Source organism: Canis lupus, chromosome 16 (genome assembly GCF_048164855.1).
Source record: "Canis lupus baileyi chromosome 16, mCanLup2.hap1, whole genome shotgun sequence".
In the NCBI taxonomy this organism is placed as follows: Eukaryota; Metazoa; Chordata; class Mammalia; order Carnivora; family Canidae; genus Canis; species Canis lupus.
This window is the reverse complement of record NC_132853.1, coordinates 5,417,254-5,443,881: the sequence shown is the minus strand read 5'-3', so window position 1 is coordinate 5,443,881 and position 26,628 is coordinate 5,417,254. Positions and strand designations below refer to the sequence as shown.

Sequence of the window (26,628 nt, the reverse complement as noted above, 5' to 3'; positions counted from 1 at the left end):
GGGGGCGGAGCGAGACGGGAGGGGAGGGGTGTGCTCGAGGCCGGGCGTGTCCTCCCCGGCGGGGGCGGAGGCTGGGGAGCGGCCCCCGGCGGAGGGCGAGGGGCGTGCCCGGGGCGTGGTCTACAGGTCAGGCTCCGCCCCCGGGGTACGGCTCTGAGCTCCGCAGCTCCGCGGCCTGAGAAAGGCGGGAGCCGTCAGGCCGCGGAGGTGTCCAGGCTGCAGGTAGTGACCGCGGGGGACCATGACTGCAGTGGGACGAAGGTGCCCTGCACTGGGACCCAGAGGGTGAGTGACCAAGCTGGACCTGAGGAGGGAACGGGAATGGTTGGAGGGGAAATCAGTGCCCTTGCAGCAACCAGCGAAGGAAGATGCCCTGTTAGCATCAGGGACTTTTAGGCTTCCTTTTGGTGTAATTTTGTCCCTGTCTTGTCCTCGCACAGGTTGGGCATTTACTCCTCACAACAGCCCCAGTAGAAGGGCACTATTATCATCCCCATTTTACAGATGAGGAAAGGGAGATTTACTTGATGGTTTGCCTGCCACAGTATCGAAAGTTAGAACCGGGGTTTAACTCCATCTTCCTGGCCCATGCTCTTAAAGGCTGGACAGCCCATTCCCTTCCATTTGGGTCAGGGTCTCTGGGAGGAATGGACCTGAGAAACCTTGAGGATGCCAAGTCTGGGACCCAGGATTCCTCCCTGTGGATAGGGGCCCTGGTGGTCCTAGGCAGTGCCTCTGGCATCAGGCCTGGCCTTGGACTGGCAGAGGAAACAGAGAGATGGGCCTCCATCCCCCAGTCATCCAGAGTGTCCTATAGTCCTGAGCGGGGTGAGGTTAGCATATCTGATTGAGGCCCCTCCTGGTGTCCTGAGATCCAGTGTCCCACTTGCCCTCCAGGCCAAGCAAGAGGCCAGAAATTAAAGGTTCTTCCAGGAGCCCCTGAAACCCAGCCCTGAGTCCCAGAGTTAAGAGAGCTGCTTCGCCTATGATCTCAGATTTGCCCTGCCCTACTCTGGGCTTCAATCTCCTAGCAGCCCAGATGGGACTGGAATGGTCTCTGATGATACATCCAGTTTGGAGAGGAGGGCGTTTGAGAACTGCCACTGAGCAAGACTGGGGCCCCATTCCCGAGTGTCCCAAGGAGGTCATCTATGGCTGCTCAGGGAGTGGTCGAAGCTGGGGTACATGGTGTCCCTCCCCTGCCCCTGGGAGGCAGGCTGCACCTGGAGCAGAAGGAAGGAAGGGGAAGAGGTGAGGCTGCAGGAGTTTCCTGGTGCCCTGTTCCCTGCTGAGATCATGGGGGATGAGGAGGAAGGAGGGAGGAGGGGCCAGGAGCACGGGGGCTGAAGAGCCTTTAGCTCCCAGAAAGAAGAGTACCAGCCTAGCCTCACCCTACCCTCCAGCACCTCAGCCTTCTGCAGGGAAATAGCAGGTCCCGACATCCTTGACACCCTCCCCTTCAGTCCATGTTAGGAGGAGAAGTGGAGGCCCGGTAAAGGAAGGAGGCCCCAACACCTTCCACTGACACCCATGCCCACACACAGGAACTGCACTCCAGGGTCCTGCAAGAGGTGGTCGAGATCTGGCTCACAATTGGCCAGGCCCTGCCTGAAGTACCCCACAGATGCCATCTCCCACACAGACCCTGTGAAGGGGAAACCTCTGTTTGCTTCATTTTACCAATGAAGAGACCAAGACTCAGAGAGGGGAAGGGATTTTCCTGGGGTCACAGAGAGATTAAGTGTCAGAGCCTAGATTTGATTCCAAACTTGACCAACTCCCAAGTCACCAGGCTACATTTCACTTTTCGCTTTTCGCAAGTAAAAACCACAAAGCCATTTCTATGTTACTTAAATGACCTCCCATAAGCCCCTGGAAGGGAAATAATAGGAGCTTATTGTACAGATGAAGACACAGGTTTTCTGAGGCCAATAGCTTGCTTGAGATGACACATATAGTTGAGTTGGAATTTCATTCACTTTAATATTTACTGTGATGTGACTATGCCCTAGACACTCTTGAGAGTTCTGGGAGACAGCAGTGAGCACAGCAGACAAAACCCTGCTATTGTGAAGCCCCCATCCATTGTGGGGGAGACATGATAAGACAAGGAGTTAGATGGTCAAGCAGAAGAGGGACGTGCTGGGGGAAATATTGAAACCATCTAGGGGAATTGGTCAGGGCAGGAGAGTGTCTAGTGGTAGCGATTTAGGAAGGTTAGCCAGGAAAAAGCTCTCTTTCAGGTGATGTTTGAATAAAGGGATGAGGGAGCAAACTCTCTTGATATCTGGGGAAGAGTGTGCCAGGCCAAGGGAACAGTAGGTACAAAGGCCCTGAGGTAGGAGCATCCTTGGCATGTGTGAAGAACAGCCGAGACCTACAGTGGCTGGAGGAGATGAGGATGGGGGCTGGGGAGTGGAGTAATGGGAGGCGAGGCCAAAGAGGAAACGGGTTCAGATAATGGAAGGCCTGGAAGGCCCGGCAGGGACCTGGCTTTGACCCAGGGAGATGCGGCCATTGCTGGCCTTGAGCAGAGGAGGGCCTCACTCAGACTTCTGTTTTACGAGGACCTTTCCTTTGAGGAGGGTTTGAATGCAGTTCCACTCATTGTAAAGTGTCACACCCAAGCATTCTTTCCTCCCTGCCAGATCACAGAGACCCAGGCCCCTCCACTCTCACTCTCACTCTCAGGGCTGTTCAGAGGGAGATTTGGAGCAGGTGGCACCCCACAGGAGAGCCAGGGACACCCTGCGATGTGGGTGCCCCAGTCCTGGTGCCAGGCACTGAGAACAGGCCAAGAATCTGCCCCCCATCCCATTTCCTTTTGGAATGTTGATCCTGGTCCAAGAATTCCCAACACTCTCCAGAGTCCCACGACCCTCTCGGCCCTGCAGAGTGACGTCAGCTGCTGGGCATCTGGTAGTGATTACCCACGAGGGGAAGGGGCTGTGGTGGGCTCAGCCTGATGGGCCTCCTCAGGCTCTGGGCGGCTGGTCCTTGTCTTCCGAAGGGGCCCAGCTGCTCCCGGCTCTCATTTCCTGTGGAGACTTTCTCACAGTCCTCCTTGAGACCCCCGGATGCCTCTGGCTGTGGGAACTGTGCTGGCTCAGGAAGGACAGACAGTACTCCCACCTCCAGCTGGAACCACATACCCCCACCCTGAAACCCTCAGGGGACCTTGTTTGCAGAATCCTGGACCCACATGGAGTAGAGCTGGAGAGGAAGTTGGGGACATCACTGATTGAACAATGTTGAGCAGCCCCTTTGCCCCGTCTGATGCTCAGGTTCTCCAACTGTAAAATGGGGACAATATGAGCACGCACTTCACGGACACACTGTGAGGACTAGATGAGGTAGAGCATTTGTCCTGGGCAAGGCCCAGGGAAGGGCCAGTGTATAGGAGCTGCTCTTGCTATCACCACGCCCGTGTCATGGAAAAGTTCACTGAAGCCCCAAGAGGGGGATGTTCGGGGCTCAAGCGGCTTCCTCCCTCCGGAGTCAGAGAGGGTCTTCTCTCCTCCCATCCTGCCCCATTTCTCCTTCTTGACATCAATTCTGGGCCCATGGTCCAGTGGAAATATTAGTTTTCTTTGCCCTTCCCTCCCCACCTTCTCATGGAGATGGTCCCCACCCTGGAGTGGTCCCCTTTCTCCAGGGGAGCCTGCCTCATGCAAGGAACAAAGCGGAGCCAACCCAGATCGAGAGTCTGAGCAGCTGTGTGTCCTGGATCAAGTCGCAAACCTCAGCTTCCTCCCCTGTCAAGGGAGGCCTTCAGATCACAGGCATTGAGTCATCATGCTACACATGCCCTCCCCTGTCCTCTTCTCCAGCAGATTTTGAGGGTCTGTTAGTAGCTCTCAGGGCTCCAAAACCTCAGGTCTGCCCTGGAAAGAGTAGCCCCCATCTGCCCTAACCTCACAGGGCTGGTCCCATTTGTGAACTCCTGCTGGCAGGCTCACCCCTGTCAAGAAGACAGAGGGCACAGAATGGTGGAGAAGGAGCAGGGATGTCTTCAAGACAGTGGTGGCCCATCTTACTGGAGGTGGAGTGGGGCAGGGGCTAAAGCCAAGAGCCTACCTGGCAGAGAATCGCGAAAGCCCCAAGGCAGGGTGCCCGGGGAAAGACAGGGCTTTCCACCTCCACCCTCTCCACCCAGGAACTTAAAAACTAAAGAGCACAGAGCAAGCAGTATTGCTTTTCTGTCAGGGTGAATGATGGTCGCAGTGAAAGGTAAAAGAATCTGCAGTCCCCACTTCCCCGACCCTCCCAACACCCCCCCCACCAAGGGCAGAATGGGAGGTCTCCTTAGCTGGGAGCTTGAGCAGCAAGAGGAGACACCTAGGTTTGGGAACTCTGCACCCTTCCTTCTCAGGATGCTTGTGGATCTGAGGGGACGCTTAATGCCCATTTTACAGAAGAGGCAGTTGGAGGGGAGGAGGCAGGGTAAAGCTGAGAAGCAGGAGGCAGAGGTTGGGGAAGGGTCCACCTGAGGCCATATGGCCAGGCCTGGAGGCCCATGGGGGTCAGAGAGAAGGTAGACAGGCAGCTGGCCTCTGCAGAGGGTGGGGCTGCCCCTGGCAAGGGAGGGTCAGGGTGGGATGGGACAGCAGGTGCTCTCTAGTGCCTCTCCTCCAGGATCCCCTGGGGAGCCTCCCCCTTTCTCCTGGCCAGGATGGAGGCCCTGAAAGCAAAGCTCAGATTTAAACCTGTGTTGGGGAAATAAAGGATAATGGGCTCTAATTACTGCTCATTAATCCAATTAATTAAGCTAATGTATGCAATAAGTGGTATCAGTTATCAGAACAAATCAGTTAATACAGGCAACTAAAGGGGTTGGTTATTTGAATAATTAATGTGGCTGATTAATGGGACTGATTTAGCTCGATTGTCAGTATTGTTTATTAATTGATTCCACCACTAATATTAGAGAGGAAGTGCCTTTTAAGTCCACAAAGTAAAAAATAAGTTGTTGTTGTTGGTTTTTTTTTTAAGATTTTGTTTATTCATGAGAGATACCCAGAGAGAGAGAGAGAGGCAGAGACACAGGCAGAGGGAGAAGCAGGCTCCATGCAGGGGGCCTGATGAGGGACTCTATCCGAATCCGAGGACTTCAGGATCATGCCCTGGGCCCAAGGCAGGCGCTAAACCACTGAGCCACCCAGGGATCCCCAGTAAAAAATAAGTTAATTAATTGGTGGAGTGGAGCCTTTAAAAATGGAAGCTTTGATTTCTGAATTTGATGATTACAATGGGAGGGAGAATGTTCTAGAAATCTCTAAGTGAACTGAGATCTGAAGGCCACATAGGAACCACTCTGGCCCTAAGGGAGAGAGGACTTCCAAGCAGAGGGAGCATTATGTGCAAAGGCCCTGAGGCTGGAGGGAGCAGAGCTCTTTGGACGAAGTGCAAGCAGGCTAGAGTGCAAGGAAGAGCAAGGGGAGAGGGGAGGGATGGCTGTGTCAGAGTGCTGAGCCATGAGAACAAGACTTTGTTGCACAGGGCTGCTGTGTGACACCCATTCATTCAACAAAATCTTTGTGGGGTGCCTGGCACTGCTCTTGGCAGATCCCAATCCCTGTCCTCTCGGAGTTTATGTTCTAATGAAAGAAGATTGTTCATGCATGGCAGGTCAGATGTGCAGTGGAGTAAAACCAGAGAGAAGGGAGATAGGGTGTGTTTAGAGATTCTCACTTCAGACAGGTGGCAGGGGAAGGCTGTGCTGAGCTCAAGGGGACATTTTAGTAAAGACCTGATGTAGGGCAGGGTGGGAGCTCAGTGGTATCTGGGGAGAAAGTATTCCAGCAGAGGGAACAGAAAGTACAAAGGTCCTGCAGTAGGAACAAAAACCTGCAAGAAGCCGAGCATGGAGCATGGTGGGAGCATCGTAAGTGAGGGGAGCAGGGCAGGACATTGGGTGGGAGAGATGGTGGGGATCTAGTCCGCAAGGCTGTCAAGGGGACTTCAGCCCTTACTCTGAGTGACACTGGGGGCCAACCCTGGTGGGTCGAAGCAGAGGAAATCCGGGCCTGACTTTCATTTTAACAGGAGTGCTTGGACTGCTGGAGTGAGAACAAGTCACAGAGGACACACATAGAGGCAGGGGAGCCAGTGATCAGGTGGTGGCAATAGTCTAGGCAAATGATGACAATGACGATGACATGGATCAGAGGCAGACATGGTCACGTTATGTCTTGGAAATCCTGGAGTGTTGTAGAGGGGCAGGGTGAGGTGATGGGGGTCCAAACGTGGCCCCAGGCCTGCAGCTTCTTGGGCCTTGGCCTCTGCCCTGAGCTCCCCCATTGGCTCTGACCACCCCAGCCCACTTGATCCTTGGTGCAGGCAGCCACCCCCCACACCAAGGCTCTGCTCCCTCCCCTGGGCCCAGGGAGGAGGTAGACAGGAAGCAGGAGGAAGCTCTGAGGGCGATCCCAGTGTCCTGGCCAATCTGTTCCCAGCAGTGGGCGGATTTCCGGGACTGAATGGCCGGAAACTCTGGGATGGGACACCTCACCCCGGGAAAAACTGGCAGAGGTGAATGCGCAGGGGAGGGGACCCCATGCCACCTCACTCCCAACGCTGCTAGACAGAACCAAAACAGCTGTGGCTGGGCTGCAGCTTGATGGACTATGTCCTTAAGTCAGGAAAGACTCTAGGAGAGAAGGTTAGCAACAGGGAGGGCTGTCAGACAGCCTTTCAGTGAGGAGCCCCTGGCCTCAGGAGCTGGGGAACCCCATGTGGACTTCTGCCTGAGGGATACCTACCTTACCGATTTTGAAGCTCACATTTTTTTGTGTATGTTTTAAATTAAGTTTATTTTACTAAATTTATGACATTTAAATTTAAATATTGGGCTTCTGGAGGTGAGGAAGCAGTTTCCTAATGTTTGACCTCCCTCCCTATTGTGTAGGTGGGAACACTGAGGCCTGTCCTAGCCAGGGAACCAGGACCCAGCCTGACAAAGTGAATCATAATGTTAGTGATCCATACTGGCTGAGTACTTACTGTTCATGTATTCCTTTAAGCAATCGTGAGCTCCTCCTATGCGCCAGGCACTGTGCTGGGGGCTTAATGATGGATGAGACAGAGTCAATGCCCTTATGTAACAGGCAACAATACATGTAAAATCATCATTGCAGGCTGAGGAAAATAAAGGAGGGTTGAGGACAGAGAGAGAAGGCCCAGGGAGGGTGGTCAGGAAAGGCTTCTCCGAGGAGGGGCATTAAACAGAGCCCTAAATAAACTAGAGGGAGGGGCAAGCTGTATGAAGATATGGAGGAAGGGCATTCTAGGCAGAGGGAACCGCAAGTGCAAAGTGGGCTTGGCAAGGAGGCCAATCTGCCTGGGGCAGAATGAGGGATACAGTGAGGGAGGGAGGCATGCTGGTGGTTGGCAAAGTGGGTGGTTGGGCACCACAGACCCACACAGGGCCTTGTAGGTTAGGGAACATATGGCCTGGTTGATGCTGATTTTTCTGGCATAACAATGATATCTCTTTACTCTCACAAGGGAACAAAAGTTCTGGTTTGGGTGATAAACTACCTGGCCAACCATTTGCAGGCCACGGAGAGGGGTTTAGATCTTGTTGGGTGAGAGGGGGTAGCCCAGAGGGCGTGGGGGTGCTTTGTGTGACCTGCTTCTTTTTACCTGAGTGCTGCCGGGGATGGAGTGGAAGCTGAGTGGGGTGTGAGAACAGGCAGGGGGCCAGCGAGAAGCCTGCTGTGTGCTCCACTGAGGACACAGGGTTCCTGGATGGAGCAAGGATTGACCCTCGGGGAGAAGTGGTTAGGATCTATTTTGAAAGTCGAGCTGCAGGATTTCCTGATGGGTTGGGTGTGGAGTGTGAGTGGAAGATGAGGCACAGATGACTGCAGATTTTTTGGCCAGACAGAGCGACAAGGATGCAGCTGACATTAACTGAGATGGGAGGCGGATGTGGGGAGCTGGGGCGTGGTGGCAGGGGGTGGGTAGCTGCAGTCCTACTTTGGATATGACAAGTTCACAATGACTTTGGGCATCCGCGAAGAGATGCTAAGGAGGCAGTTGGGTTTATCAGGCTGGAGCTGAAGGGAAAGTTCCAGGCTGTATCAGAAAAGCCATGGCAGGGGCAGCCCCAGTGGCTCAGCGGTTTAGCACCGCCTTCAGCCCAGGGCCTGATCCTGGAGACCCTGAATTGAATCCCACGTCGGGCTCCCTGCATGGAGCCTGCTTCTCCCTCTGTCTGTGTCTCTGCCTCTCTTTCTCTCTCCTCTCTGTGTATTTTCATGAATAAATAAATAAAATCTTAAAAAAAAAATAAAAAAATTAAAAAAAAAGAAAAGCCATGGCATTTAAGGCCAAAGACCAGGGGAGGTGGCTCACCTCATCCCTCACAAGGAAGGGTAGTATTTGTCTGGCCCCTGGGAAAGAGCCATTCTCAGCCTCTGGCCTCTTCAGGCCCCCTGCTGGCCACCGTTAAGGCTGAGGGGATCCACTCCACAGCCAATGGTCACCAGCACAGTGTGCTGCTGCTGAGTGGGCCATTCTGCACTAGGGAGAGAGTGTAGAGTGGATGGGGGAGCGGGGAAGGAGGGTGAGCCCCAGCCCGGGACCACCAGCGCTTGGAGTGGAGATAGGTAAGAACATTCGAATGTGCTGAAGCTGGGTGAAGACACTGGTTCAGGAAGCAGGCTTCTCATTAGGCATATTAACATGTGTCAGCTCCCAGAGTTCTTGGAACAAGCCGATGAGGCAGAGGCTGTCATTATCCCCAGGCAACTGGAGCTCAGAGAGGTGAGGGGACTTGTCCAGGGTCGCACAGCTGGAGAGCAGAGGAGCAGCCCTGCCAGCAGATTCCAGCCAGTGCTGTCAGCTGCAACACCCCCTCCTGCTTTCAGATAAGCTCTCTGGAGTGCTAGGGGCAGGTGCTGGCAGCAGGCAGGTGGGTGGAGGGTAGCAGCTGGGGAACCAGGTAGGGCTGGTGACACTCACCTCTCTTCTCTGCTTCTAGGGTTGCTGGAGAGCCAGAGGCTGGCGGGGACTACGTGAAGGTAAGAGGGGCTGGGCAGGGGACTCCGGACAGCTCAGAGCCTGCTCCATGAAGGGCGGAGTTCTTTTCTGAGCCTTCTTAGGAGGTGGACCTCACTGCCTGTTCCCAAGAAGAGCCAGTCTTGGGGGTTGGAGCAGAGCTTGGGATCTGGTTTCACTACCAAGGATCTTATTCCCATGCCTGCCATCATTCTCTCCTGGACCCAAACATGGGACACCCTGCTGTTTCTTACCACCAGACCCCATCCACCTGCCAACTGCACAGAGCCCTGGGATGTCTCCATGCCCAGACCCCATCCCACCCGTTCTCTGAGCATATGCTTGTGTTGAGAGGTGGGAGCAAGAAAAAATGACTCGGTTTTCATCACAGATAATGGGCTCAGCTCACATTTACCACGAATTTAATTTGTCCTGGGCACTGGGAATGTTGAGAATGCAGCTTTGAAACAATGATGATAAAGAGAGTAACATAACATTTTGAGAGCCTGCTGTGTGCAGAGCCCTGTGCTGGCTGCCAGCAATGGAAGGGAGATAGTTCTGAGCTCTGTACATGAGTGAGGCCTTTGACTTCTTCCCTCATCACTGAGCAGGGAAGGCCTTCCTGTACCCATTTATATATGGGGAACTTGGGGCCTGGAGATGCACAGTGATTTGCTCACAGCCACACAGCTATTACAGGGCAGAACTGAGACTGCAATCTAATGCTATTTGATGCCAAGACCATGGACAGAGTCCTTGGTCTTCTACCTCCAGGAGCACCCACACTGAGCCAGGCTCAGTGTTGAGTACAGAGCATACAGCAGAGGGCTGCGAGCACCAGATCTTGTGTTCAAAGGGCTCCTGGTCCACATGGAGACTGGGAGAGAATCACACAGTGGTTTGGGCTTGTGCTTTGCAATCCAGCAGACACATATTTTAGTCCCAGATCTACCACTTACTTGCTACATTATTTTGGGTATGTGGGGCACCTCACTGAGCCTCAGTGTTCACCTATATGAAATGGGGTAACAGCAGTTCCTCCCAACTAGGGTTGCTATGGGCTCCATGAGTCCATGCCCTTAAGTAGGGTTACTGGGCCTGGAATAGAGCAGGCTAGCCTAGCTCCTGACCCCGGGGACATTCCGTCATCTGAGATGCTGCCTGTAAAGCTCTGTGTAAGTGTCTAGCGATGAGGCAGCAAGGGAAGTGCTCAGACATCTGCCCCTCCCTATCATCAGAAGCCTCAGATAGGAAGTCATTGGATCTCAGTAGGTAGCAGATGACTTTCTGCTTGGGAGATGGGGAGTGGAGATCAAGGAAGGGTTTCTGGAGGAGGAGGCATTGAAACCAAGCCATTGCAGTTGACCAGGAATGTTTGCCAATATCCTGTGCCCAAAGGAAAAGCTGAAAAGCAAAGATAAGCAGAAATAGGTACTAGAGTGATCCAAGCAGAGGCAAGAGTGTGGGCAAGGTCAAAAAGCAAGCTGAGTGAGCCCAGGAAGTGCAGCCCAGGGCTGTGACAAGTTGAGCTGGAGCTGCTCCTGGAATCTGGGCCCTGGCTCTTCATCCAGAGCTCTTATACCACAGAAGGACAGAGGCCTCAAGGAGAACCAGCACCAAAACCAGTGGGTAGAAACACAGGGCACACATTTTAGCACCCCACAGTTCTGGGATACTTGGCAAGGTAGTGAGATCCCCATCACTGACGGTAGTAAGATCTCTGTGAGTATTATTAGCTTTGTATTTTCCCTTTAGTTTATGGGGCTAAAAAACAAAAATATTATAAAAGAAATAATACCTGTTCACTGGAACTGATTAAAGGATGAAGTCAAAAGAACATGAGTTCTAGTTTCAAGTCTCAGAGGGTGGCAGAATCAATAGTCAGTTACCAATAATCCGTTCCTCCCTTGGGGTACTAGCTTCCAGAACTCCAGGGTTCTCAGACCATGATGTGGATAATTTGATTCCAAGTCAAGGGTTCTAAAGTTCCAAGGCCATAAAATTCCACGTTTTATGCTCAGAGCTTCAGATATATTTGTGGAAAACAATTGAATAATGGAGGCCTAGAAAGGTGGGCTCACCTCCCTAACATCACAAGGCAGGTCACAGTCACAAGGATTTGACCCTAGGCCTGACTGACGCAGCCAGTGACGACTCTCCTTAATTTCTAGGACACATCCAGATTGTAAGACAATCAGCTTGACAATAATAGCATGCATTTATTGAGCACTTACTTTATGCCTGGCAACTTAACATCCATCAACTCAGCCAAGGCTCGGAAGAGTTCTGTGAGGTCAGCACAGGTAGGTTTTCCAGATGAGTGCATCTGAGCTCCAAGAGAAGGGACTGGGGGGTGGAGGTGGGGGCATCGCTAGCTGAACCCAGGTTGGTGCCCTGAGCATTGAGCCTTACTGGCTCTCTGCACCTCTAGAGTCTGGTAGTCGGGCATCTTGGGATTCTCAGTCGGGTCCCTGATTCCAAATCAGGGGTGAGAAATCCTGGGCTCTGGGAGATTTCCCCAGGCCACAAAGGATTTGGTCAAACGCATACAGGGATTTTTCCAGCTTTAGATATGATTTAATTCAAGTCTTTGGCCGCTCCGGGTCAGTAAAGGGTCCGGTGGGTTCGGGGAGGCAGGATCTCCCCCACCAGGCATCCCTCCCCACTCCGCTACCTCCTCCCCCGCCCCCCCGTGACCGCCCCCCTAGGCGGGTCCTTCGCTCCGCTTCCCCGGACTCCAGGCAGCCCCGCGGGGCTGGGGCTCGGGGGGCGAGGGGCGGAGAGCGGGGGGCGGGCGGAGGGAGGAACAATGGCCCCCTCCCCTCCCCTCCCCTGGCCGGCCGGAGGGTGGGGTCTCCCCGCCCCGCCTCCCCGCTCCTCCCCCGGCAAGGCGATGAGGTAATCGCGCCGCCGAAAGGCACGCGCAGCCGGTGCCCAGCCCGGTCGGTCCCCGCGCCCCTGCCCCGCCGGCCGCCGCCCCCCGCACCGGCCCGGCCCCGGCCGCCCGGCCCCACCATGACCGAGCGGTGCAGCCTGTGGAGCGCCCTCTCGGCCGCCGCCTGCTGCTTCTACCGCGGCTCCTTCGTGCAGGTGCAGGTGAGGGGGCGGCTCGGCTCCCGCCAGGCGCTCGGGCTGAGACCCCGGCCGCTCCGCCCCGGGCCCGGGGACCCGGGGCCGCAGCCCGGTGGCGCCTCGCAGGGTCTGGCGGGGCAGGGGCAGGGCAGGGGCAGGGCAGGGGCAGGGCAGGGGCTGCGGGAGGGGGCGGGGTCGCCCCAGCCTCACCTCTGGGCGCCCGGCCCTGCGCGGGGTGAGGGTCCGGGCTGCGGCTCCTGGGGCTCGGGGCTGCGGGGCTGCCTTTTCGGTCCCGCTTCCTCCGCGGGCGGAGCTGAGCTGGGGTCCCGGGGCCCGGAGCTGCGGTGCCCGGCGTCCCGCCCGTGCTCCGGCGAGCGCTCCGGCCCCTGCGGCTGACCCGGGCAACCGGGCTCCCCATTGTACCGGGGGCGGGGGCTGGGTCCGAAGGCCGAGTGAGCGGCGGGAAGTTGAAGGGGTGCTGCGGGTCTCCGGGGCGACAGCCAGGGCGCGCGCCACTCTCCCGCCCTCCAGGTGCACCGGGGCAGGCTCGGGGCGCGGGGTCCCAGCCCAGCCGGCCGGGCAGTGCGGGACGGTGCCGCGGCGGTGAAAGGGTTAAACGGAAGGGGGTGGAGGGGAGGACCCGGACCCCGCCTCTCTGCGGAGCATCATCTGGGGATGGCCTCGCTTGCGGTCGTCGGACCGTAGGAAGCTGGAGGGGGCTTGGCGGGCGCGGGCCGGGGGTTAAGGGTTAAGACCCTGACCGGGGGTCTCTGCGCTTTTGCCTCGGAGCCCCCTGGGGGACGCCGGGCGCGTCACCTCCGCGCTTCCCTGGGCTCACACACACGCTCCGAGCCCGCCTGAATGACGGCCCCGCCGGCCGCGGCGAGCAGCATCCCCGCATCGGCCAATCAGGCGCGCGCAGGCGGGGAGGCGGTGAGATCATCTGTGGCCAATAGCGGTGCGCCGGGCGCAAGGATGCTGCATTCGCGCCCCAGCCCGCAACTCCCACACCCCCGCCCCAGCCTTGGGAGCTGGGGACCCCCTGCTCGAGAGTGATGAGGAGGGCAGGAGGACCCTAGGGTTCCTCACCCTCAGGTGTGTAGGAGGACTAAGTTGGTTCCCCTAGATTCTCCCTGTGACCATTGGTTCTGGATGGAAAAGTGGAGCCCCGTCTCCCCGCCCCCTCCCGCCCCGTTTACAGATGAGGCTACCCAGGCTCAGAGAGGAAGAATGACTAGCTCAAGGTCACACGGCGGTGGGCAGAGTCTTGTGGCCAGGTTCTTTATCTCACAGCCTGCTCCCCTGGTTTGCCCCATGTCCATCTTATCTTGCTCCAGCTGTGGAACTGGGGTCAATTCTCAGTTACATGCTTTTTGTCAAGGAGAAGAGCCCCAGAAGGCTGGGGTACCGGTGTGCTCTCCCCTGTGACTCCCAGTCTTCCCTTCTCAGGGTGTGGTGAGGTATAGAGAGGAAGGCCAAGGACGCCCAAGAATAGGGAGCTCCACACGGGAGTGTAGGTCTCAGTTCAGCCCTCAGCCTTCCTACTCTTCAGGTGTATCAGTTTCTATCCCGGTCAGAGGGCATACAGAATCCCCATTTCGGGGACCTGTACCATCTCTGACCCCCACCATCTGTCCCTAGAGCCCTACAGGCTCCTCAAAGCCCAAATCTTCATAGGGCCATCACCAAGCAGCTCCTGCTCCAGCTTTGCTCACTTGGGGGAGTCTCATAGTCCTCCCAGGATCTCCATCTGAAATCCTCCGGACCCCTCCAGGCTCTTCTCCATACTCACCAATGGCTATTTAAACACCCTTTCCCCAGTTGCCACTCCCTTGCCCCGCCCTTCCCTGCCAGTGCCTGAAAAGCACTGAGCCACTCACCACACAGCAGACTGAATCTTGAAAAACCCTCTGTGGCTCTGCTGTGGCCTCTGGATAAACCCCAGCTCCCCACGGCAGCCCGACAGCCCTGTTGCATCTGCCCCCATCTCTCCCCCCTTTGATGCTCCTCACCCCCACCCCAGGACATTTCTGCCTACAGCACCCCAGCTTTGCCACTGTCTTCCCAGAAGCTCTTCCCTTCCTCCACCTGTTTGCCTGTCTGCCCCCACCTTGATGCTTTTGCTGGGCTCATTCGGTCCTTCTGCAGGCCTCTGTGGAAACATCACCTACTTCTTCAGTGACTCAACTCCCCGGCTAGATGAGGAGGGACAGTCTTAGCTGTTCTCAGAGCTCTCTGTGCATCTTTGAACATTCAGAAAATTGGAGTTGCTCATCAATGTGGCTCTCCCAGAGGTCGTCTATCCTGATGACTTTGGGGTCTCAGCTCCTGGCACAGGACCTGTCTCAGTGGGGGATTAATCACTGTTGAAATAATGAAGTCAGAGACTCTAGATATCACTGAAGCTGGGGATTAGCATGTCTCGGGGGCAGTGTGGATTGGGGCAAACTAAGCAGTGTGGCAGCAGAGGGATGGGGGATGGAGCTGTAGAGTTAGGCTCTGAGATCTTTGGAAGGTCAGAAAAGGCAGGGAGTGGATTAGAGGACCCTTGTGCCCTGGTAAGTAGCGGATCCTGGGGAGAGATTGTCACCTGGCTGAGCCAGGCCCTCTAGTACCCCCTTTCATCTGTCCTGCTGTCTGGCAAGGTTGGGGCCAGATCTACCTGTCCTAGAACAGCCATCTTTGGGGCCTGGAGTTGAGGGATGGGAGAGGAAGCAATGTCACATGTCCTCACAGTGATGAGGACATCAATGGGCTAGTCACAGTACTCTGGAGTATTGTCTCCTTTCATCCTTGCAACCCAGTGAAGCAGGTTCTGTCATAATAACACATTTTACAGAGGAGGAAACTGAGGCCTGGAGAATTTACAGGGCACAGCCAGGATTGGGGTGGGCTTTGTGGTGGGGAGTACACCTGGCAATTGGAACTCCCTTCCCTCTGCTCTTATGTATCCAATCCTGGGCCACAGTAACCAGGAGTCTCCCCCTTGGGCAGGTGGAAGGGTGAGGTGTCCTGGGCATTATCTCCATTGAGTGATCTTTGGCTTCCCTGCTTGGCTACAGTCTCTCCATCTAGCCAGGTTTGCTTGAGATAGCAAGGAGGAAAGGGCCTCGGGAATTGTAAAGGACAGGAGAGATGCCTGTGTGGGGGCCTCTGCTTCCCTGTTTATAGCTGCCTCCTCCACCCTTCCACTGTATAATTCAGCATCCCAGAATGCATCCTCAGCCATTGCAGCCCTCTATTTTTGTCCTTGCCTCTGCCTGGGTACCTGCTGCCTTCCCTCCCTGATCCACCTGTAGAAATCCTGCCTCTTCCCAATGCAAGGTCAATTAGATGTTTCTGGTACAGAGTGAGTGTTTTGTTGTTACCATTCCCTCCAGAAAGGCTGCCTGGACCACTCCACCTCGCCTCTACCTTATCTTCTCCTTTCTCCAAGCCACTCTGCTCTTCTCTGCTGCCCAGTAGGGTGATGCTGACCCCATTCTGCTCAAATGTTCCTGTCGTTTTTGCTTCCCTGCCTAGACTAGCAGCTTCTTTGAGGACAGGGCCTGGTTTGTTTATTGCCTCATTTGCTCCTGGCGCATAGCACAGGGCCTGGAGCACAGTAGGACTAGTTGACATTTCCTTATTCTTGCTGGGATAGGGACTCTCGGGTGCCTGAGTCTCCCCAGGGTCCTGGGATGGAAGTGGCTCACCTGGGATGGGGAGGCACTGGGAGAGAGAAGAAGGAAGAAGGCTTTAGACCAGATCCAACTCTTGACTGTCTCCTGCCCAGTTCTCCAAGGAGAAGTACATCCTGGATTCCTCGCCTGAGAAACTGCACAAGGAGTTGGAAGAGGAACTCAAACTCAGTAGCACAGACCTCCGCAGCCATGCCTGGTACCACGGCCGCATCCCCCGCGAGGTGAGCCGGGTGGGGGGCCCGGGCGGGACCTCAGCCCTAGACACTTCCACCCACCAACTGGGCCAGCCCTGCCTAGAGAGGCTCTGACCCGCTGCTTGGTGACTCAGTTTGAGTAGACTGCAGTGAGGTCTAGCTCTGGCATTTACTGACTGTGTGACCTTGCACCAGGCACTTCACCTCTTTGAGCCTCAGTTTCTTCTTCTATGAGATGGAGGGTAAATAGTGCCTGCCTTAAAGGGCTATTGTGAGAACAAATGAAACAATGCAGGTAGAGTGTTTCACTTGATGTCTGACATGCAGTGGGCTCAATGTCATTATTAGTGTTGTTATTGCCATTATTGCCACTATTATTTTTAACTGTTTTTTCGTGGGTCTATACATAAGATTCTTGTGTGTTTGGTTAGTGAGCGTCAGTGCCTAGGATTCTTAGTTTGGGCAAAATTGAGTTTCTGTGCTGAGTCATAGATAGGCTGATAGTCACCTGTTCCCTCTTTCATTCATGCTCTCAATCTTTGTCAAGCATCAACTCTTCTAGGCCCTGTGCTGGGCACCAAGAATATAGGGAGAAAATGGGTGGTGGCTTCCCCCGAGGGCTGGTAGTCCAGTCAGAGCCCCGTAGAAGAAGTGCAAGAATGGAGCATCCCGCAGGGAATGTGGGCAAGCCCTGCGATGCAGGTCAGTGAGAGATGGACAGGAGTTCACCAAGTGGGCAGAGGCGGAAGGATGTTCCAGGCAGAAAGAGCAGCGTGAGCGTACAAAGGCCCGGAGGCATGGGAGAGCACCAGGTGCTTGGAGGAATAAGGATTGGGAAGTCACTGTCTAACATGAGCCCCAAGAAGGAGCAGAGCTGAGACCCCTAGGTGCCCCAGACTCTGGTGTCCCTGTTCCAGAGTGTCATGTCCTCCCATTCCCGAGCTCCTGTGCACTGGACCCCACTGAATCCAAGTCACTGCATCCCCTTTCCCAAGCCTTCCAGAGCTCTGTTCCCTGTGTCCCCCAGATCCCGGGTCTGCCCCGCCCCAGCCCGATCACTGCCTCCCACAGGTGTCAGAGACCCTGGTGCAGCGCAACGGTGACTTCCTCATCCGGGACTCTCTCACCAGCCTGGGTGACTATGTGCTCACATGCCGCTGGCGCAACCAGGCCTTGCACTTCAAAATCAACAAGGTAGTGGTGAAGGCCGGTGAGAGCTACACCCACATCCAGTACCTGTTTGAGCAGGAGAGCTTCGACCACGTGCCTGCCCTTGTGCGCTATCACGTGGGCAGCCGCAAGGCCGTGTCGGAGCAGAGCGGAGCCATCATCTACTGCCCTGTCAACCGCACCTTCCCGCTGCGCTACCTGGAGGCCTGCTATGGCCTGGGCCAGGGCAGCAGCAAGGCCGCCAGCCCCGCCAGCCCCTCGGGCCCCAAGGGCGGCCACATGAAGCGGCGCAGCGTCACCATGACCGACGGGCTCACCGCCGACAAGGTCACCCGCAGCAGCGATGGCTGCCCTGCCAGGTAAGCGAGGACCCCCGACTAGGCCTTGGTCTCTCCTTTTGTCAAGTGGGGGGGGATCCATCATCAGAGTGCTGCTGAGGAGCGGGAGGCCCAGCTACTCTGAACTGGTGGAATTACTGTCCTGGAGCCGTGGGGTGCAGTGAGGAAGAGGAGGGAGACAGCTGAGTACAGGGTTTGCAGGTGGCCAGGCCCTGGTGACAGCCTCAGCTGTGCTGCAATGAGCTCAGATCCCTGGGCCCTGCCACTCTCCTCTCATGACCACGTTCCTACCCATAAAGGGCCCTTGCTCAGAAAGTCCCCTAGCCTAGGGGGACCCCTTGGGTGCTGTTCTGTCCCTGCAGCCACTGCCCCCCTTTCCCACCCACCTCACTAGGCCAAGGTGGTCATCAGAGCAGAGGGCTTTGCAATGTGCAAATGGCTGCACAGGGGATGGGATGTTCCCGGCAACAGTTTGATGACACCCAGTTGCCTCTGGGGCTGGATGAGACCAGGCCAGGAAAAGCCACAGCAGGGACTCATCCCTAGTGTGCACCCGGCCCCATGCAGAGTCTGTCTGCCCCCAATCTCATCAGCTCCCATGTCCTCCTGCAGGAGGTGGCTCCTGTGCATGCCCCCACTTGACAGATGAGGGAATAGGTTTAGAGAGGGGAGGCCGCCTGCAGGAGTGGTAGGACTGAGATTCAAACCCAGGGCTGCAACTCCAAAGTCTGTACCCCTAATTTCTATGGCCTCCCTGGTTGTTTGCAAAGAGACTTGCCAGCCTGTGCCAACAGCCCTTGGATAGGTCCCATCTCCTTAAGCCTGGGCTGGGTGCTGTCAGCCAAAGAATCGCTGGTTGGATTCTCCGTGGGCAGTAGCCACTTTGCCTGTGGTTTAGAACTATGACCGTAATGGTGCCAGGATTTGGCATTCTGAGCACGGTGTAGGAGCAGTGAGGAGGTGCCAGCCTGGTGGGCCTGGTTCCCTCAGGTTCTTCATCCTTTCTCTAGGCCTGCTTCCCAGACAGTTCTCTAATTTGGAGGCAAGTTTCTCAGGGAAGAGAGCAGTTGTGCGGGTGGTAGACTGCACAAACACTACCCCCCCCCCCACACCTCCAGGCTTTAGTCTTATACTAGCCAATGAGTACTACAATCTCCAAACTTTTTCTGCCTTTGAAGTTCAGTCAATCCAGTATGGAGGCAGAGGTGGGGGTCCTAAGGCCAGCTGAGGACCCTGCCCTCTGGGCTCTCTGCTCATGAAAGTATCTACTCCACAGCACATCACTGCCTCACCCCCGGGAATCTATCCGCAACTGTGCCCTCAGCATGGACCAGATCCCAGACCTGCACTCACCCATGTCACCCATCTCTGAGAGTCCCAGCTCCCCCGCCTACAGTACTGGTATGGCCAGTGGAGAGGGAGGGGCAGATGGAGGAATGTTGTGGGAGTGACCTTGTGTGTGCCTGAGTGTTCTGTTGGTCTTTGGTGACTTCTGTTACAGTGTGTGATGTGCGTTTCTACCTCTTTACTGAGGGTGATGCCTGGGAAGGATTTACACACAAAAAATCCAGCCAGCAGAACTACTGATATTGACATGCAAAACATATCCATGGCTCATTCATTCAGCAATGATTTATTGAGCCCCTACTGGGTACTAGGCACTGCGCTTGAAGTAGTTTCCGGTGCATTCCCTGGAATGCAGTGAAGTCTGCTAAAGGCTCACTGTGTTACTGAACCTGGACTCAAATGCTGTGATGTGGGCTCATGTGGCAACATGCAGCCCCCACTGGCCCAGTGCCTGCCACATGTACATGCTCTGCCAGGCCTTGCATTGGCTGGGACTTAATGCCTCCCTGATTCCAAATGGCAGGCTCAAACAGGCTAGTTGGGTTGTGCTTTTCACTTTTTTTTTCCTTTTAAATAGACTTTTTTTTTTGAGCAGTTTTAGGGCTACAGCAAAATTGAGCAGAAAGTATAGAGCATTGTGCCTTAAAAAAAAATACAAAGAAAAGTCCTGTTGTCTTTAGTAGTAGAAACATGCCACTACTTCATTGCTGGAAGAAAAAAGTATTTTTAACAGGCCATATTGCGTATTGCCCATGTGGCAGGCACAGTGTGCTGGGAGGCGGGCAGCCTAGAAGGAAGCTTTGCCTGCCTGTGCTCTGTTGCAGTATTGCTGTCTACGTGGTTGTCACACATTCTCCTCTGAACACAAACCCACCAATTTGTCCTGACTACAAACTTGTCCTCAAACCAACTTCCCTGAATGCAAAAGTTAAAATGCCTTGCCACAAATGATTTACTGGACATTTTCTTTTTTTTTTTTTTTTAATTTTTATTTATTTATGATAGTCACAGAGAGAGAGAGGCAGAGACACAGGCAGAGGGAGAAGCAGGCTCCAGGCACCGGGAGCCCGACGTGGGATTCGATCCTGGGTCTCCAGGATCGCGCCCTGGGCCAAAGGCAGGCGCCAAACCGCTGCGCCACCCAGGGATCCCCTACTGGACATTTTCTGAGTAACATGGCAGAGTGAAGTGTCCAGGACTGAGGATTTAAAGCCGAGCTCTCCTATGTGCTGGGCAGTGACCTCAGGCGGGGCAGCTGACCTCTCTAAACCTCAGTCTTCTTGTAGGATGCGGATCATGGAAGTACTTACTTCCCAGGATGTTAGGGTTAAGTCTGCTAACATACAAACAAGGATCTCGCAGGCAGGAAGGGCTCAATATACATCACCTCTCATTTTGGATGATGGTTTTACTGCTGTTGACTAGTGTATGGCCAGCATGTCGCCAGCTCCTGGCACATGTGTACTCAATAAATCATTGCTAATTCATTGAAAAATAACTCCACACAATGAACTCCAGCAAATGCTTATTAGTATCCCTGAATTACGGAAAGCTCCTCCAAGTAGTTCAATGGTTCCCTAAGGCTGCAGCAGCCTGAGGGTTGGAGCGAGCAAACTCTAGGGTCTAGGTGATTTGAGAGTATCCTGAGGCCTGGTCAGTTTACCTGAGGCTGCTGGACCTGGCCTGGGTGCAGGGAGGTGGGGACATCACCTCTATCAGGTAGGTGGAGCCTGTCCTTTGAGAAGACTGGTGAAGCCTATTTCACTGGGTGGGGAGCTCTGGTAACTAGTCCTCTCCCTTTCTCTCCCTGCAGTGACCCGTGTCCACGCCACCTCTGCAGCTCCCTCAGCCACAGCGCTGCCTGCCTCCCCCGTCACCCGCCGCTCCAGTGAACCCCAGCTGTGTCCCGGAAGTACCCCAAAGCCGCCTGGGGAGTCGGACAAGGGTCCTTATGCCAGCCCCTCCCACACGCTCTGCAAGGCCTCCCCATCGCCATCACTCAGCAGCTACAGTGACCCGGACTCTGGCCATTACTGCCAGCTCCAGCCTCCTGTTCGTGGCAGCCGAGAGTGGGCAATGGCTGAGGCCTCTGGCCGGCAGGCCAGAAGCTATGGAGAGAGGTTAAAGGAACTGTCAGAGAATGGGGCGTCAGAGGGGGACTGGGGCAGGGCCTTCACAGCCCCCGTTGTGGAAGCCACCTCTTCCTTCAACCCAGCCACCTTCCAGTCACTACTGATCCCCAAGGATAACCGGCCACTGGAGGTGGGCCTCCTGCGCAAGGTCAAGGAGCTGCTAGCAGAGGTGGATGCCCGGACGCTGGCCCGGCACGTCACCAAGGTTGACTGTCTGGTAGGTGCTGGGAAAACACTGGGACAGAAAGATCACCTCTGTCCTGTGGCTTTGGGACAGGGGTTGGGGCGGTGAGGAGTTGACCCCTAAATTCCCAAAATATAGAGTGTGGGCTAGGATTCTAGCTTCATAGAGTCCCTCACTTGCTGTGTGACTCTGGGCTGATGACTTTACCTCTCTGGGCCTCCGTTTTCTCCTAAAAACAACAACTACAAAAGATATATTCTTGCTTCCTCCCCTTTGGCACTGGAACTGGGCAATGCTGAGAGCCTGAGCTCCCTGAGGCACTGGTGAGAGTCCGCCCCACCGGTCCAGGGAATGTGAAAGCCGAGACTACCTACCCCCACTCCCCCTAGTGGACAAAGTCAGCAAAACTCATAACCTAAACTAAATTATCAATGCCTGGGCCTCTGAATGAATCTTTTCATTTTTTTTATTTTTTTTTATCGGAGTTCAATTTGCCAACATATAGAATAACACCCAGTGCTCATCCCGCCAAGTGCCCCCCTCAGTGCCCCTCACCCAGTCACCCCAACCCCCCCGCCCACCTCCCCTTCCACTACCCCTTGTTCATTTCCCAGAGTTAGGTGTCTCTCATGTTTTGTCACCCTCACTGATATTTTCACTCATTTTCTCTCCTTTCCCTTTATTCCCTTTCACTAATTTTTATATTCCCCAAGTGAATCAGACCACATAATGTTTGTCCTTTTCCGATCGACTTATTTCACTCAGCATAATACCCTCCAGGTCCATCCACATCTGAATGAATCTTAATACGGACCCAGACTCTCTGCACCTCAGCTTCTCCCTCTGAAGTTTGGAGGGGGGGGGGGCACTTTATTTGGGGGCCACACTGATCTCTCAGCTCAGGAAGCAAGAAAAGAGCGTGGAGATATTGCTCTGTGCAGTGCTAGGCGTGAACGGAGCAGTTCTGGGCTCTAGGTCCAGCTGCGTGATCTTGGACAGGTCCTTTTCCTCCCTGGGTCTCAGGTTTGCCTTCTGGAATAAGGGTGTCCTGGCCACCTTTGGCACCTAGCAAACAACTCTGGGCGTTTTCCCATTTATCCCTCATTTCACGGAAATGGGGCAGGGGGGATGAGGTTCATTTGCTCCATGGCAGAGAGTGAGAGCTGGAATTCAAACCCTGTATCCCAGCCAGGCCGTCCTCCTAGATAAAGCCCTCTGACTCCCAGATGGCCTGGGCCAGCCGCGACAGGAAATTAATCAGCCCTCTGGGCGTCCTTGCAGGTTGCTAGGATACTGGGCGTTACCAAGGAGATGCAGACCCTAATGGGAGTCCGCTGGGGCATGGAGCTGCTCACCCTCCCCCATGGCCGGCAGCTACGACTAGACCTGCTGGAAAGGTGAGGCGAGCACTTGCACGCGGACACTCGGGGGAAGGCCCGGCGCTACCTCGCTGCCCTTTGGCTGTGGCCGATTGGCCAATCAGAGTCTCTCCGCGCGGTCCCCGGTTCTGGCTACGCCCTCTCTCCATTGACCGATCGCAACTGCTCGGCGTCCCGCTCCCGGCAATCCTAGTTTCCCCAAAGCCTGAGTCCTAGCCCGGGATTCATCTTTTGCACCCTCTGGACCAATCACACGCGTGAGCCTTCGCCCCGCCCATCAGCTCCGGCTACTCTTCCTAAACACCGTTCCGCCCGGGGAATTCCACTGATGCTCCCCGGCCCCGCGCTCGAAAGCTCCTGGCCCCGCCCCTGACCTACACCGACCAATCAGGAGCCCGTAGCCTTGCCTTCCCTCGCTCTGGCCGCGCCCCCTCATCTCTTTGACCCTTTACGACCTGTCACTTGGGGCTCGGCCCTCCGCCCCTCGGGCCCCCTCGCCTCTGACCTGGCCTCTGTGACAGGTTCCACACCATGTCCATCATGCTGGCCGTGGACATCCTGGGCTGCACGGGCTCCGCCGAGGAGCGGGCAGCGCTTCTGCACAAGACCATCCAGCTGGCAGCTGAACTTCGGGGGACGATGGGCAACATGTTCAGCTTCGCTGCGGTCATGGGCGCCCTGGATATGGCCCAGGTACGGAGGGGCGCATCTCGAGCTGGGTGGGCTTCAGGTAGTCGCTGTCTGGAGGAGCCCTGGGATGCGTTCCAATCCCGAAGAACCTGGTGACTTTTAGGCAGTATTGGTAAAAGGGTCACCGCGAGAACGGAGTTCTCTAAGTTGGCAATCGGCTCCAACACCAAGTCTTGTCCCTTTTTGGGGCCTCGGTTTGCCTACCTGCAAAATGAGTGAGGAGCGTTATATGAGTTTCAGGAATAAATATAAAATGGCTATCATTTGGCGAGCACTTAATATATGCCAGGTACTACCCTAAGTACTTTACAAGCATTGACTCCTTGAGAGAACAACCTTGTGAAGCAAGTGTCTTTATTGTCACATTTACTCATGGAGAAATCGAGGCACAGCAGTACTTGCCTAAGGTCACACCGTCAGAGACTGGAAAAGTTGGGATTCGAAGCAGGTCTGTTTCCAAGCCTGAACCTCATCCACACTCTACACTTGCTCGCCTATGCCTAGTCAAAAGTAACAACAGGGGCCCAGGGGCTGTGGTTCAACTCCCAGCTCTGCCGCCTAATTTTGGAATGATCTTGGGGAAGTCATTCCCCTCATTAAGCCTTAGTTCCCTCCTCTGTAATGTGAGCTGTTGCAAGGCCTCATGGGAGAATGTGAAGAGCCGCCAGCACCATCCCTGGCACATGAATGGTGACTGTGATAATAACAATTATCCTATATCTGGGTGTCCACTCAGCAGGGTAGCTTGTGGCCCATGCAGGCCCTTTCCCTAGCTGGACGCTCACAGTCTGCTCTTCCCAGATTGCCCGGCTGGAGCAGACATGGGTCACGCTTCGGCAGCGATACACGGAGGGTGCCATCCTCTATGAGAAGAAGCTCAAGCCATTTCTGAAGAGCCTCAACGAGGGCAAAGGTACCTCCCCCACCTTGCTGTGTGACCTCAGGCAGGCTCCAACCCCTCTCTGGGCCAGCAAAGACCAGTGTGGACGAAGATGAGAGCTCTGGAGCTATTCTTGCGCTCACTTTCTGCATTTGGCAACCGTGTGAGCCGCAGCCAAGAACAGGCTGCAGTGGTGTCAGCTGGAGGAATCCAAAAGTAGGGGGCTTGTCTTGGGAGTTGGGAGCCCTGGGGGCTCAGTCAGAGATCTCAGGCAGACCCTCCCCTTGGTGCACCTGCTTGCCAAGGTTTCTAAGCGCCTGCCTCCCTCCCTGCAGAAGGCCCGCCGCTGAGCAACACCACGTTCCCCCATGTGCTGCCACTCATCACTCTGCTGGAGTGTGACTCAGCCCCTGCCGAGGGCCCTGAGCCCTGGGGCAGCACAGAACACGGCGTAGAGGTGGTGCTGGCCCACCTGGAGGCTGCCCGCACGGTGGCGCACCATGGAGGCCTGTATCACACCAACGCTGAGGTCAAGCTGCAAGGTGAGTCACAGGTCACATCCACGGGGTGCAACAGTCACTGGTCACGCTGGCCGGGCCTCCCTCCACCAGAGTTGCTCTCCCTTTTCCTCCAAAGGTCCCTTCACATTTCTTCATTCCTCTGTCCTGCCCCGCTCCCCGACTCCTTATTCTTATGCCTGTTTGCCACTCACTTACCGGTTCAACTGTTAGTGGAAGGGCCCAGGGTGGTGGTGGAAGGGCGCAGATGATTCAGAGAGCACCAGAGCTATGTCTTTTTCTCTGAGCTTCTGTTTTCTCATCTGGGAAGTGGATGTCCTAATGGGATTGCTTTACCAGGCTGTTTGCAAAGCACTTTGGCCTGGGGCTGAGACACACCTGCCCTGCCTTAGGGGAGCTCCCAGGCCAAGTGGGGAGGGGGAACACCCTTGTGAAAGGACCAGAGAGGGAGTGGCTTCAGACAATCCATCTTTTACTGCTTTAGGCATTATTAAATCAGGAAAGTTCATTGTAGGCAAATTGGAGATTACAGTTGAGCAAAAAGAAAACACAAAAGCACCCACAATCACCCAGAGGCAAATGGTGGGAACATTCTGGTGTTTGTCTTTCCTGCCTTTTTCTTTTTCAGAAAGAACCAAAAAATTGTTTTTACTTACAAAAATTTACTTGCAAAATGCATACATTTCTAAAGAAAAATTTTGGAACCTTACTGAAAAAAATACAAAAAAGAAAAAATCCTTTCAAACTGACATTACTATTTTATCATCCAGTAACTTAAAGATTATATGTTGCAAACACGGTCATGTTCATGGACAAAGCTTGTTGGATTCTTAGTGGAGCTGGGAGAAGGGTCTGTAGGAGCAGGACCCTGAGAGATGTGTTGGGGATGGTAGTCCCCTGACCCCTGTGCCCTGTCTTGTAGGGTTCCAGGCCCGGCCAGAGCTTCTGGAGGTGTTCAGCACAGAGTTCCAGATGCGCCTCCTCTGGGGCAGCCAGGGCGCCAGCAGCAACCAGGCCCGGCGCTATGAGAAGTTTGACAAGGTTCTCACAGCCCTGTCCCACAAACTGGAGCCTGCTGTCCGCTCCAGCGAGCTGTGACCCCCGTGGACCTCTCCCCAGAGCACCCCAGAGACACTGTGATCAGCTCGAGAATGTTCTCGGCCCAAACCAGGATCTCCCTTGCACCTCCAGGGTCCTGCATGGACCCCGGGCTCCATCCCACCTACTATATGCCCACCAAGTCTCCCTTCAGGAAGCACCAAAACCCTGTTCCTCCCTCCAGCTTTTGCTTCTCCCCTTCCTGCTGAGGTGCCCCGTGTCCGAGCCATGGGAGGCTTCCTCACACCTCCTCTTTCTTTGGGTGTCTGCCCTCAACGGACACCAAGGCCTCCACCTGGTTGTAAATATGTCTGTCTGTTCTGTAAATAGATGTACAGAGGCCATGTTCTTTCTTTCATATAATAAACTTTTATGACTCTTTCTTCTGTCTCTCAGGAGCCCCAGGGGGTGGAACAAAGCGTCTCTTCTCTCAGGTGAAAGGTGGAAAAATTCAACAGTAAATACTTATTTAGCACCTGGTATGTTCCAGATTCTACCAGGAACTGCCAATACGGAAACACAGTCCCAGTCCTGAAGGAGCTCGCAGACCAGTGGGGGAAAGAACCAGCCAATTCCAAGCAAGGGGAGAAATCCTGGCAGGGCCCCTATTCTCACCCCATGTCCTGCTTTGGGAAGCCTAGCAAAGTTTCCCACAAATGCACAACCAAGCATTCCAGATGTTTGGGGTGGAAGGGCTTGTTGAAATTTATGATTTCACCTCTACCCTGAAAAACAGAACTGGGGGGAGAAGGGGCCCTCCCAGCATCACAGCAACAGAATGAGGACGGCTGGCACCAGGGTGTCCTGATCCGGAGTTCTTTCCTTTTCTCAATAGAGGAAACTACTTATTTCTTTTCAGGCTCTGAAAGGGCCTTAGAAGGTGTGTGTGTGTGTGTGTGTGTGTGTGAGAGAGAGAGAGAGAGAGAGAGAGAGGAAGGGC

General features: G+C 54.9%; 1 protein-coding gene and 1 long non-coding RNA gene across 5 annotated transcripts in view; one reads left to right on the top strand and one right to left on the bottom strand.

Moving 5' to 3' along the window:
* Positions 1–26,069, top strand: part of SH2D3C (SH2 domain containing 3C) — a 30,359-nt gene extending 4,290 nt beyond the window's left edge. The window contains exons 1-12 of one of the 4 annotated variants that reach the window (XM_072778013.1): positions 169–285; positions 8,987–9,026; positions 11,175–11,306; positions 15,851–15,979; positions 17,024–17,481; positions 18,737–18,861; positions 20,621–21,156; positions 22,405–22,520; positions 23,024–23,195; positions 23,994–24,105; positions 24,408–24,614; positions 25,513–26,069. In XM_072778013.1, coding sequence (XP_072634114.1) covers positions 11,217–11,306; positions 15,851–15,979; positions 17,024–17,481; positions 18,737–18,861; positions 20,621–21,156; positions 22,405–22,520; positions 23,024–23,195; positions 23,994–24,105; positions 24,408–24,614; positions 25,513–25,688 — 2,121 coding nt within the window. In that variant the 5' untranslated portion in view covers positions 169–285; positions 8,987–9,026; positions 11,175–11,216 and the 3' untranslated portion in view covers positions 25,689–26,069. Of the gene's footprint in view, positions 1–133; positions 286–8,986; positions 9,027–11,174; positions 11,307–11,951; positions 12,100–15,850; positions 15,980–17,023; positions 17,482–18,736; positions 18,862–20,620; positions 21,157–22,404; positions 22,521–23,023; positions 23,196–23,993; positions 24,106–24,407; positions 24,615–25,512 lie in introns of those variants that run through there. The other 3 variants (XM_072778014.1, XM_072778012.1, XM_072778015.1) reach the window with 3 other exon arrangements.
* Positions 9,396–11,679, bottom strand: LOC140605773 (uncharacterized). Its single transcript, XR_012008332.1, has 2 exons — positions 10,802–11,679; positions 9,396–10,407 (listed from the first exon to the last, which is right to left on the bottom strand). It is a non-coding gene; the product is annotated as an uncharacterized lncRNA (long non-coding RNA).
* Positions 26,070–26,628: the final 559 nt, after the last annotated feature.